The 13,131-nt window shown below is 55.4% G+C and overlaps 1 protein-coding gene across 1 annotated transcript in view; it reads left to right on the forward strand.

Moving 5' to 3' along the window:
- CARD10 (caspase recruitment domain family, member 10) overlaps positions 1-13,131 on the forward strand; it is a 26,417-nt gene that overhangs the window by 4,172 nt on the left and 9,114 nt on the right. The window contains exons 4-12 of the mRNA XM_008569768.1: positions 66-224; positions 4,106-4,303; positions 5,236-5,391; positions 6,116-6,241; positions 7,351-7,542; positions 8,657-8,791; positions 9,157-9,272; positions 10,184-10,212; positions 10,778-10,901. Coding sequence (XP_008567990.1) covers positions 66-224; positions 4,106-4,303; positions 5,236-5,391; positions 6,116-6,241; positions 7,351-7,542; positions 8,657-8,791; positions 9,157-9,272; positions 10,184-10,212; positions 10,778-10,901 — 1,235 coding nt within the window. The remainder of the gene's footprint in view (positions 1-65; positions 225-4,105; positions 4,304-5,235; positions 5,392-6,115; positions 6,242-7,350; positions 7,543-8,656; positions 8,792-9,156; positions 9,273-10,183; positions 10,213-10,777; positions 10,902-13,131) is intronic.

The following is a 13,131-nucleotide window of genomic DNA, read 5'->3' on the forward strand; positions in this document are numbered from 1 at the left end:
CTCGGGGCCGGGTGCTCGAGGAGGAGCGGGCACGGCTGGAGCAGCGGCTGCGGGAGCAGCAGCAGGCACAGGAGCGCTGCCAGCGGCTGCGGGAGGACTGGGAGGCGGGCAGCCTGGAGCTGCTGCGGCTCAAGGATGAGAACTACATGATCGCCATGCGCCTGGCACAGCTCAGTGAGGAGAAGAACTCGGCTGTGCTGCGTAGCCGTGACCTGCAGCTGGCAGTAGGTCCTGGGGAGATGGGCAGGAGAGGGTGAAGAAGGGGCAACTTTTGCAAAAAGTGATGGTTATATGGTAGTCAGCTTGTGTCCTCTAACTACTGTTGCTGGCTAGTTGACCATGGACTTGTCTTTTCAGAGCTCTGTGCACTTATCTCATTGGTTATGGCTATGGTTCTCAACGGGGTGATTTTGCCCATGCAGAAACATTTATCCATGTCTGGAAACATTTTTGATTTTCACAACTAGGGGGGTGCTACTGGCATGTAGTGGGTAGAGGCCAGGGACACTGCTAAACATCCTACAGTGCACAGGGCAGCCACCCACGACAGTTATCTAGCCCAAAATGTCAGTAGTGCCGAGGCTGAGAAACCTTGGGTTATGCAGATTCAATGAGTTAAGGACACAGAGTTTGAGCCATGGACAGTGCCTGGCATAGACAGTGCTAAAACAGATGTCATCATTAGCCATTGGTGTTGATATTGTTATCAAGTGCTGTTGGTGTGCCGCACAGGTTACGTGCCTCACGTCATCTAATCCTCATCAAAGCACCATGCACCAAGTTCTCATTTCCAAGTACAGAAGCTGAGGCTCCGATTGGCGAAGGGACTTGCTCAATGTCCAAAGCCAGGAAGCAGCACAGCCTGGATTTGAATGGGGTCTGGCTGATGCCAGCGCTGGCATCCTTCCCATGATGCTGTCCTGCCTGCTGCCCGTCCAGTGAAATCCCACCTAATCCTCTCCAGCAGCAAGTGAAGCCTCTTACAGGCCGAGAAACAGAGCCTCACTTTCTTGGTTTCTTATTGGGACTTAGCATGGGGATAACTGGTATTTGGCTGCTGCAGGGAGTCGTCCCAAGGATTTAATGAGCTGATCCATATCAGGGGCTTAACAGTGCCGGGGGCACACGGTAGCCTCTCTCCAGTAATACTGTGCGAGGTTCCACAGGGATTGTGACCGTGGGGTTTGAAGCCCCTAACCCTGTGAGCCTCGGCTGTGGCTGCAGTGTTGTGGGTGGTGGCGGTGTCAGTAGATGGTAGTTGGTAGGTGTGAAGCGGTGGGTGTGAGTGCTCCAGTGTGCCAGTGCCTGGGTTTATGCACACTGGGAGGTAAGCCCTGATCAGGGGTGCTGAGCCCACAAGTTGAAGGGACCAGGCTGCCACTCCTGCTTGAGGGTGTAGGTGGCTGGTTCAAGATTGTGAGGTGACCATGAAGCTGTTGTCCAGGGCCCCGTTTGGTGTTTGGCATAAGATGGAGACTTTATGAGGGGTAGCAAGCAGGGCCAGGGATGCAGGTCTGCTGTGCTGCTAATGAACCATGTGGCACTGTGCCTCAGTTTCCTCATCCTCAAAGTGGAGGTGATGGATGAGGATGATATACCAATTATAAGGCACCCGGTGTACCAAGCATGGTCCTAAGTGCTTGCTATGCACAAACTCCTTTAATTTTCCAGCATCCCTATATTGGGGTGGGTGCTACAGTCTCCTCCATTTCTGGATGGGGAAACTGAGTTACAGAGAGTTTGGTTAGAACACTTTCCCAGGGTCCTGAGAGTGAAGAATTTCCCACTTTTCTCTCAGCACTGCTGAGGTGTGGTGGGTGGCAGGTGGGGAGACTGGGGTCCCTTGTCTTCACCAAGAAGGGCCCCTCTTTTTCTGAAACAGACATGGGGCTGGCTGTGAGGTTCTCTCAGAAGAAAGAATCTGTAGCTCAGAGAGGACAGTGTGAGGGCTTCTGGCCAGGGGGTTGGAGAGGCTGCAGCTGGCATGGCATGACTTGCCTTTGGGCTGGCTGTGATTGTGAGTTGGGTCCCTTTAAGTGGTGGGTGTGCAGATGTGACTGGGAGATGTCCTGTGTGTACTGCTCTCTGGGGGATGCTGGGACAAGGGAGGGGGTTGGAGAAGAGGCCATTGGAGTGCCTCTGTGTGTCTGCAGATCAGCTGCACGTACACATAGTATGTCTACCTGGGGAAAGGTCATCTGCCACTAGGCAGATCATGGCTGCTTTTGCCCACTTTAGCAAGTAGAGGCTAAGGGTAAAATTAAATTAATAGGTGACATTTTGTTAAACTTAGGTACTGTAAATTTGCCTTAACTCTTTGGTGCTTTTCTGTTTCAAGATTAACAAAGGTGTTGTAGATGGGGTATTAACAGAACAGCTGGTAGTGGCTGGCTTGGCAGCCTGTGTCCCCTCCACCCACGAACAGGTGTGTGTTTAATACCGTGTTTTATAAGGTGCAAATTTAATGAGCTGTTATTTCTAAGTAACATAAACTTAAGGTACCAACACTATAATTTAGTGCTAAGTGAGTTTGTACACCAGGGTTAAATGCATCCATCTTTCCTGGTGTTTGGTGGAGACTCCCAGGTGCCCTGTCCTCTGAGCTCATCGGGGAAGTGGGCTGGCCATGGGTCAGGCAAGGGGCCATGGTGTGTGGCTGGGGTTTGCTGGAGAGGGTGTGACTACACTTGTCCTTGTAACTAGCTGTCTTTCTGTAGTGGTTCACAAAGCATGTTTTGTGAGCAGAAAGGAATGCGGGAGTCAGGAATTTCTGTCTTTTGCGGAGGAGGAGTGGACTGTTAATTTGTGGAACTGCCTGCCCAGCCTGCACACCCCTCTGTGTGTGTGTGTTTGTGCGTGTGCGTGTGCGTGTGTGTGTGTGTGTGTGTGTGTGGTGCCATTCTAGGCTCTGAGGGCTGGGGGACTAGCAAGTCATTTTCCAAGAGAGGCTAGGGCAATCCTAGGGCACCAGATGCTGGCATGCCTAAGTGTAGCACCAGAGGTCATTGTGACCTTTTCCCAACAATGACTTCATTTATGGCCTGCCACCTGCTGCTATGCTTATTACTGTCTGGCCACCTCAGACCCTACATGAATTTAGAGAATAACTCTGGCCGAGTATACCCATAATCCAGCAAACTTGCCATGCGTATCTGTTTTCAGTCAGGGACCATCACACACCTGCCTACCCACCACACCTGGCCAGCCTTTGGCTGCACACACTGAGCTGGCGACTGGTAAGGGTTCTGGGATTTTATTTAAAGTTGTAAAGACTTATCTGTGGCAGCTCTCCAGCCTGCCTTCCACAGTTTAAAGGCCTCTGTCCACCCACTGTCTTGTTTGATTCCTGCAACAACTTTGGGAGGCAGGTTGTGGGGAGAGGGATTGACTGAGCGCATTTTACTGATGTGCAACCTGAGACCCTGCGGAAGTAAGTGACTTACTCAGAATGCAGAGACTAAAAGTGGTAAAATTGAAACCTGAACCCTGGACATGGAGCTCTTGTGGGGGGTGAATCAGTAGCCTAACCTTTTGGAGCTCAGGCTCTGTTAAGAATTTCTTTCAGGAAGAATCAGACCCAAATCTGTTTCATGGGTGTGTGTTGAGCTGGGACATTGGGTTGGAGGGGGACATCCTGGCTCCTGGGCTGGGTGAGAACCTCAAACGTATGTCTCCCCTCCTAGATCAGGAGATTGAGGCACAGAGATGGGCATGACTTGCCCAAGGCCATGCTGAGTTAGAGGCAGAGCTGGGCAGACCCTGGTCTTTGCTGCAGCCCTCCTCCTCCATCGTGGGTGCTGGGCTAAATGGACCGTGCTGCAGTGTCAGGGTTGTGGGACGGACAAGCATGTTATGATAAAGCTCGTCTGCCTACAGGTCCTTGGAGCAGATTCTTGCTGCCCCTTTTCCTTCCTCATCCCTATTCGTCCTATACGCCCAGCCTATCCCTCCTTCACAGACAAGTCTGGAGAGGACTCCCGCTCAAGCCCTCTGGGAATCGGGAGGCAAACAGGAGTGAGGGCACGGCCAACCCACACCCATCCGGTGACCTTGCTGTCGCTCCTGGTGTGTCCCTCTCTGGGTTGACCTATGTCTTGGGGTCCAGGTGGACCAGCTCAAGCTCAAGGTGAGTCGGCTGGAGGAAGAGTGTACACTGCTGCGAAGGGCCAGGGGGCCTGTTCCTGGGACTGAGGAGAAGGAGAAGGAGAAGGAGCCGGACAGTGTGGACCTCGTCTCTGAGCTGCAAGCTGAGAACCAGCGGCTGGCGGCATCGCTGCAGGAGCTGCAGGAGGCCCTGCAGCAGGTACGAGGGCCGGTGCTGGTGGCCATGTGGGCAGGATCAGACTGGGCAAGCAGACCCTCCTGCTCCTTGCTTGTCTTCCCGAGGCCTGGGAGGCTAAGGATTTTAGAACCGGGGATCCGAGCTCTAGATGGAATCCTGGCTAGCTCTTGTCTGAAGCTCTGGGCTGAGGGTTAGCACATGGCTCTCCCTGGGTGTTTAATCTGGGGTCTGTGGGTGGCCTCCAGGAGGTCTCTGAACTCCCTGAATCTGTGCACTGGATTTTATGTGTGAGCATTTTTCTTGGGAGAGGGTCTCCAGCTTTCCTTGGATTTGTAGAATTCCTGCCCCTGAAAAAGTTGAGACCCTTGATGTCTGGGTGGCCCTGGGACTTTCTTGGTGTCCCATGGCAGGTCAGTGGTGGTGTGGCCTGCCTTCTGGCCATTGTTCCACACAGGAAGTGGGGGAGGGGAGCCAGCGGAGCTCATTGGGAATGCTGGGCTGGGGTGTGGGTCTGGGGGCTGCATCTTAGGCCTAGGGTCCACCTGCCTGGGCCAGAGTCAGCCCCTTGAAGACCCCTTGTCAGAAGGGTAGGAATGGGCCTTGGAAATAGCCACCAGTTTGCTGCCCTGGGCAGGGGCGGGAGTCCTGTGCAAGAGAGAGTGGACCTAGTTCTTATTTAGGAATAAGATCCTGGCTGAACTTAATCAAGCACACCCTCATCAACTTACCTCCTTTATACCCCAGATGCTCCCTGGAGGGTGGGTAGGGCTGGTGGGGCCACGCCTGCTTCACAGATGGGAAACCCAGATCCAGGGAGGTCAAGGCCCTAGGCTGAGATGGCAGAGCTGATAAGGTGGGTTCCGAGGGCTGAGAGCTGCGTGTCCCTCTTCCTCCCCACACTCAGGGTGGGCCCTGGGCCAGATGCTGAGGCTGCCCTGAACTCTGATCCCCAGGAGGCAAGCCGGCCAGGGGCCCCGGGTTCTGAGCGCATCCTCCTGGACATCCTGGAGCACGACTGGCGGGAGGCACAGGACAGCAGGCAGGAGCTGTGCCAGAAGCTGCATGCCGTGCAGGGCGAGCTGCAGTGGGCCGAGGAGCTGCGGGACAAGGTGGTGCCCTCCTCCCCTGCCTCCCCAGCCCCCACCCTTGTTTTTTTGGTTTGTTTTTTGTGTCTGGCCAGTACAGGATCTGAACCCTTGACCTTGGTGTTGTCAGCACCAGGCTGTACAAACTGAGCTAACTGGCAAGTCCCACCCTTCTTAACCACCTTCTGCTAATGCCCAGATCTTGGGGCTGGGAGGTTGTCAGGCCTGACTAGTTTACTTCAGCCGGCCTTCCCCGAGTACCTACTATGTGCAGCACTGTGCTAAGAACAGTGCAGGCATTCGTTCTCAAATACTGATGGAGGAGCCCTTCTAGATGCTTCAGACACATCAGTGAACAAAACAAATGTGCTGCTGCTGTGGAGGGGGCATTCTCGCTGGGGAGACAACAGCGCGCCCTGCACCTAACCCTAAGTCAGTTATTTCATGTGGCAGAAGGTGATTCGTTCTGAGGAAGAAGCAGAGCAGGGTAAGGGGGCAGGTTGTAGTTTCAATGGGGAGGCCAAGTTTGGCCAGGTGGTGTCATGATTATCGTTATTCCCATTTTACAGATTAGGCAGCTGAGGCCCAGTGAGGTCAAGTCAGTGGCCCAGACCACCCTGCTGGGGAGGTGGGCACTTGTTATTGGGGCTCACGTTTCTCTCACTGCACTTGCTGGACACCTGCTGGGTAGCTCCCCTGCCCTGGGTCCTCAACCCTGTGGTCTGAGCTCAGCCCGCCCCACCCACAGTACCTGCAAGAGATGGAGGACCTGCGGCTAAAGCACCGCACACTGCAGAAGGACTGTGACCTGTACAAGCACCGCATGGCCACTGTCCTGGCCCAGCTGGAGGAGATTGAGAAGGAGCGGGACCAGGTGAGCTCAGGCTGCTGTGCGCGAGGCCCTGGTCCAGCCACTGGTTCTCGTTTGGGGGAGATGAAGAGAAACAGACAGGACTAGAATTGTAAAAGAGATTTTAAGAGTGCACTGATGGATTTAGGATGGGGCAGGTAGGCTGGGGGGCCACAGACACGGACCTTGAGCACTCCAGATACCAACCTTACACCCTGAGCCCACTTGCTTCACCCGAACTCCCAGGACAGTCAGGAAAGTTGGTCCTGGCATCCTTCATTTCTGAATCCCTTCTCTCCATATCAAGCGCAAGGCTGACACAGGGGAGATGCTTGCAAATATTTGCTGATGAAGACATTCTCAAAAGTTTTGGCTCCCAGTCCCTGGGTACTATGGCCCTTGTCTCCTGCCAAGGCCATGGGGTGGGCTGAGGACCCTGGGCCAGTCCCCCAGCTCTCCTTGAGTGAGGCTTCCCATGTAGGGGGGAGGGCAGGAGGTTTTTGTTCTTGAGCAAGTCTGAAGTTAGAGGAGTTGGAGTCTATACATTAGAACGGGACTCATAATCCCTCTGGTGGACTTGGTGACTGTGCAGATTGGGGTGTCATCCCTGGATATTCTGATTCAGGTGGTCTGGGGCAAAGCCTCAGAATCTGCATTTCACCAGCCTGCCCCCAGCTCCCTCCAAGGCAGTGAGTGGCAGGTTGGGCTTTGGGCCCTCTCGGTGATGCTGATCTTCACTGTGGGGAGAAGTGCTGTGGATACAGTGGACTGGGTTTCACTCTTGCTTATCCACTAATTGGGATGCGGTAAATGAAGCCCCTGGCACGTGGCAGATCTCATGGAAGAGTTTTAAGTTGTTCTTAGTGAAACAGTGACAGCCTGGGCTCTGCAACTGGACTGCCTGGTGTGAATCTCAGCTATGTCCCTTCTGGCTTGGTTTCTCCACCTGCAAAATAAGAATAATGACAGTATCTAAGTTAGTGTGACAATCAAATGAGCTGATATGTAGCACAGGGCCCAGCACCCAGGAAGTGCTGTCGTTCTTGTTGCATGCCGCTTCTCGAAGTCCGAGGCCAGCACCAAGGAGCTGTTGCAGCTTCCTCAGCTGCTGGCTCCCCACCTGCTCTCCCCAGGCCATCCAGAGCCGTGACCGGATTCAGCTGCAGTACTCCCAGAGCCTCATCGAGAAGGACCAGTACCGCAAGCAGGTGCGGGGCCTGGAGGCCGAGCGGGATGAACTACTGACCACACTCACCGGCCTGGAGGGTGCCAAAGCCCTTCTGGAAGCACAGCTGCAGAGGGTCCAGGGCGGTTCCTGCCTCAGGGTGAGCCGGGTCAGGGTCCACGGTCCTGGTGGACAGGCTGGGTTCCTGGCAGGAGCTCTTGGCTAGGGCTGGGAACATGCTGGACCTGGAGGGAAACCTCAGCCAGGGGTGGGATCATGGGGGAATTAGCAAGAGCCTCTGCTGGGGGTGGGAACACTTGAACCCAGGCTGGGGGTAGGGGGTGGGTTGGTGAGTGGGATGGGGGCATGTATGAGTTTCTGGGGTTGCTCCTGGAACACCAGAACAGTTCGAAGCCTGGTTTTGTATACACTTGGGGAAGTCTGGCTGCCCAAGGGCCTCCAAACATCTTGAAATGTAAAACATGGGTCTCAGAGACCAGCTAGTCTAGTCTAACATCTAAAAGCCCCTCGTAAACCAGCAGGTCTCATCCCCTCCATTGCACAGGGCCTGGAGAGGGTCAGGGGCTTGCCCAAGGTCACACAGACAGCCAGCACTGGAGCTGGGCCCCCAGATCTTTTATAAGTCAGACGCTAGTCCTCAGGCTGCTGCCAGGAGCTTTGCCTTTTTTTTTTTTTTTATCTTGGTTTGCTTAAATGTGAGCTCAGGAGGCCTGGGAGGATAGAAGAAGGAAGCATGAATCTGATTTCTCACTTTTTAAAACCCTCAGTGGCTTTTTTGCTCTCATGTAAAGACAGAGCCCCTTATCATGCCCAAGAGGCCCTGCAGGTTGGGTCCCGCCTCCCTTAAGCCTGGTTCTATGGTTCTCGGCTTTTAAATTTCTGGAATGTGCCACAGTCCTGCCACTGGGCCTTTGCTCATGCTGTTCCAGCTGTCTGGACCATCTTCCCCAACTGTCCCTACTTAGCACCTACATATGCTTGAGTTCTCGTGCCTCCAAGCTGTGTGGGGCCTTCAAGTACTTCCCATGCCTGGGACACCTTCCTTTTGCTGTAATTGCAACTTGGGGTTATTTTGTTCATCTGTTGGCTGGTTTACACTTTGTGCTCTCCTGTAGGCTGTGAGCTCCGTGAGGGTAGGGGTCTGGCTCTTGTGCTCCAGCTCTTTCCCTGTGCCTGGCATATGGTGGGTGCTCAGCATGTGATTGTGGCTGGCCTGGGCTCAGCAGTGCTCACCCCCCCACTTCTTCTTCTAGGCCTGTGCCTCCTCCCATTCTCTGTGCTCCAACCTCAGCAGCACCTGGAGCCTGAGCGAGTTCCCCTCCCCACTGGGAGGCCTGGAAGCAGCTGGGGAGGCAGCTGTCATGGGGGGATCTGAGCCCCACACCTCGGTAAGACACCCACCCCACACCAAATATGGGGGGATGCCAATAATATTTGTAGTCATATAATTACTAACATGTAGAATACTTTCCAGTTTGCCAGTGGTTCCATTTCACAGGTGAGGACGCTGAGGCCCAGGGAGGCCAAGTGCCTTATTTAAGCTCACCCAGAGCCAGTTTGGTGCTGGTGCTGGTTCTGGGCCTGTTGGTGCCAGGAGACCTGGGGAGCCACTCATACACTGTAATCTTGCAGAGCCTACTGCTCTGCTGCGGACCCTCAGTCTCTTCTGTGGAATGGGCACAAATTAGGTGTGTTGAGGTCTGGGAAGGTGCTGGGCAGTGGGGGTGACCCAGGCCCTGTCATGGCGTTGTAGGAGGAGGCCATAGACAGCGAGAAGGAGATCAACCGGCTCTCCATCCTGCCCTTCCCCCCGAGCGCTGGCTCCATCCTCCGCCGGCAGCGTGAGGAGGACCCCGCACCCCCTAAGAGGTACACAAGCTGGGAGATAGCAGGAGAGGCCCAGGGAGGTGGGCTGCTATCTCCTGACAGCCGCCTCCCAGAATCCGTGACGCCAGGGTCAGGTCCCGGCCATCCCTTCCCTTTACTGCCCTAGAGCAGCTAGAGCTCTGGAAAGCCAGGCCCAGTGGGTCATAGGAGTCAGCAAGGTTGAGGTTAAGACAAGGGCAAAGGGCAGAGTGGATTTAGCCCCAGCCAGGCATCCTGCAGGAACGTCACAGGAGGTCAAGCCTTGAAGATCCTAAACCCAAGAGGAAGCCTGATGGTTCAGGACTCGGGGGTGCAGAGAATATTCCAAGGGGTCACAGACCTCAGTTGAGAAAGCTGGTCCCCCTGTTGGGGCATCAGCAGCAAACATGGGCCAGAAAAACCAAGCCATGTCCACTGGAGGCAAGACCAAGGGTGAGAGGAACCCTGCCTCCACCCCGGAGGTGGTCCTTGACCTATTCCTTTAGAGACTGGCACTGGGAGGCTTGGTCTGAGTGATCCGCCATGACAAGGCGTGGCATGGGGAAGTCAGGGTCTAACTTGGGAGGCATGTCCGGGAGCCACCAACGACGACTATAGCCAGTGAGGGGGAGATGAGGGGTGAGAAGTCAGGGGAGGCTTCCAGGAGGAGGTGGCATTGAAGGAGCTACCTTACAAGGACAGGCCAGGGCATTGGAGGTGGAACAACACATGGCAAAGGCCAGGATGTTAACTTCTTGCCCTGTGAGTTTAGGGGCACTGGGTGGCACAGGTGCCCTGTGCTGGGGCCTCTGCATTAGGTCTGGCCTGAATTTGCTTGGGGGCTGTGGGACCTTCTGGTAGCCTGGGGGCAGGAGGAGGGAGTGGGGCCGAGTGCGCACTGTGCCTCATCTCCTGCCCCCTCTCCCCCGACCCAGGTCCTTCAGCAGCATGTCGGACATTACAGGTAACAGCCCTCAGGAGCTCCAGGGGAGGCTTATCTGGGGGAGTGGCTTTGCAGCCCACTTGAGACTCTGCCCTTGGCCTGTGTGCCCTTCCTTAAGACCACACCATGCCCCTGGCTGGGAAGGAAGGCTATGCTTGGGAGGCCCCTGTGGGATTTGGTTCAGGCCTCTTACCCTGAGCCCAGTCCCGGCCCTCACTGCTGCCCTTGGCCTGTGTGCCCTTCCTTAAGACCACACCATGCCCCTGGCTGGGAAGGAAGGCTCTGCTTGGGAGGCCCCTGTGGGATTTGGTTCAGGCCTCTTACCCTGAGCCCAGTCCCGGCCCTCACTGCCATTCCTGGCTGTGCTGCAATGGGCTTCTCAGTTCCAGCCCACTCTCTCCCTCTTCCAGGAAACTGAAGGATTGCCCTAGTGTGCCCTGGTCCAGCTCTGAGCCTAGTGGGTACCATGTGCTCCTGGGGCCTCAAACCTGCACATCCCTGGGCTCGAGGGGGGCTCAGCCTCTCATGAGCCTTGACCATACCTATTTCCCAGTCCCAATCCCTGAACCTTACTCTTCCTCCCTAGGGAGTGTGACACTTAAGCCCTGGTCCCCCGGCCTCTCCTCGTCCTCATCCTCTGACAGTGTGTGGCCTTTGGGAAAGCCGGAAGGCCTCCTGCCTCGGGGCTGTGGCCTGGACCTTCTCAACAGGTACCTCAGCTGCCTGGGGTGGGTGGAGTGGGGGTGAGGGGGGCGGGCTGGGTCTCAGATTGCGTGAGAGGGTGAGCAGGGATGAGGCGGGAGGGAGCAGGGTAAGCCCGTGCTTCCTGCAACTCCTGAAACAGTAAGGTCTTCAGGCACTGGCAGAACTTAGATTGAATCCTGTCACCACTGTTAATCATCTGTGTGACTTGGCTTGGTCATTTCACTTCTCTGGGCCTCAGTTTCTTTAGTGGCTAAGGGGGGATGATGCTGTCTTCTGCATGTAGGGGTTTTGATGTCCGTGGCTTATATAAGTAAAGCACCCAGCTCTGTCAGGCATGCAGTAGGTGCTTATCAAATGATAGATTTTACTCATAGGCTGTGCTTGTCCCAACATCTTGCTTGCTGGTCCTCCCCAGCTCTGAGCCGTTCAGCTAACTTTCCTGCTGTGGGTGGGGCTTGGCCACCACGGGAGCCCCTGTAGTCAGGCCGGCCACACGCCCATAGCAGGAGTCACGACACACATTAGCACAGAGTGCACTGAAGGCAACGTGACCTGTTAGTGTTGGCTGAGGAGCTGCCCCTCTTCTCACTTGCCAGTGGTTCTAAGGAGGGGTGGGGGATAGATAGGGAGGGCCATGCTGAGAACGTGGCCTTTGGACTCAATGTGGCCATGGAGAGGGAGCAGGTAGGGAGAGTGGCCGTGGAAGAGGGGACGGGCAAAGGCTGTCCAGGGAGGGGTCTGGAGTTTGGCGGTAACTGCAGTGACAGGAGAGGAGAGGTGAGGAGGAAAGGAGGAAAGGTGGAAGTTGAGGATGGGCTGAGGCATGGTGGGCCTCATGAGCCAGGCTGGGAAAGTTGGCCGGTACACTCTGGGAAGCCTGGGAGGCTTTGGCTGTTATTAAATGCAAGGCTAGCTGTTGGCTGCTTTACAGCATTCTCTCTGTTCTGGGAATAAGCATTATTATGAGTATCCTTGTTTTAAAGAGGAGGAAACTGAGGCTCAGAGAGGTTAAGCAACTTGCCCAAGGTCACACAGCTGGGAAGTACCAGGGCCATGTCCGTGGTGATCTGATGAGACTTGGGTTTTGGAAAGGGCTTAGGAAGCACTGAATATTGGAGCTAGAATGTGCGGGTGCTGGGTGCAGAGGGACAGGTCATACAACAAATCAAGGCAGAGCAAGACCAGGGGCCTCCTGCTTCCTGAAAGCAGCTTGGCCAGGCCAGTGTCCAGGCCCCTGCCCCCACCCTCAGCCCCGGCAGTGGGCCAGTGCGACATTGTTTCTGCCTGTGCAGGACGTGCTTCTGGGGGAAGGGATGGAGGCGCCTCCCTTCCTGCTTGCCTCGGCCCTTCCTCCCTTCCTCTAGCTTAGGCCTGTAGTGGGGGTCCTGGCTGCTGTCCAGGGGGCGCCAGGATGCAGCAGAGGGAGCAGGAGGCTCTGTCTTGGCCTCTGCCCTGGCCCCATGATCACGTGGGCCACCTCTGCTGCCCACGCTGTTCCTAGGGAGGAGAGAGATGGGAGAAGAACACAGATTGGGGTGGGAGCGGGGGTGGTGGACTGAGAGAGAAGAGGTGGACAGGCAGAGAGGGAGGTGAGACCCCAGTGGTGCCTGGGTGGGGCCACTCCTGTGTGTCCTGGGGCAGTGTCATGGTAAGGTGGGAAAGAGCAGGCTTTGGAGCCATCTGCATGGGCTCAAATCCCAGCTCTGTCACTTGCTACTGTGGAGCTTTGGGCAAGTCACTTAATTTCCCAATGCCTCAATTTCCTGCTTTGTAAAATGGGGTCACAATAATGCCTGTCCCTTAGGGTCATTGTCGGGGCTCCAGTGTTCCTTCTAGAGTGCTTAGAGCAGTGCCTGGCTCAGAGTGAATGCTAAACACACATCAGCTTTTAGCTATTATTATCGTTGCCTATGTTGTTGTTTAACTCTCAGGGCAGCTTTGCAAGGCTGATGTTTTTAGCCCCTTTGTACAGATGAGGACACTGAGGCTCAGAGAGTCGGGAATTTGTCCCAATCACAGGACACTTGGTGCTGGCATTGGGGATTGCGATGTGCCTTCCTTCTGTCCAAATACTTTTAATCTCCCATTCATGTTGAGTACCTACTGTGTGCAGGGCATTTTCCTGCCTCTTTTCCATTTCCCGCCCATCTCTTCCCCTCAGCCTCTTGCTGCCTGCTCTGTCGACCCTCTGGGGGGGGGGGGGACTGTGGGGCTCCTGCCCTTCCCAGGGCCTGG

This window comes from Galeopterus variegatus, unplaced genomic scaffold, assembly GCF_000696425.1.
Source record: "Galeopterus variegatus unplaced genomic scaffold, G_variegatus-3.0.2 Scaffold527, whole genome shotgun sequence".
Classification (NCBI taxonomy): Eukaryota; Metazoa; Chordata; class Mammalia; order Dermoptera; family Cynocephalidae; genus Galeopterus; species Galeopterus variegatus.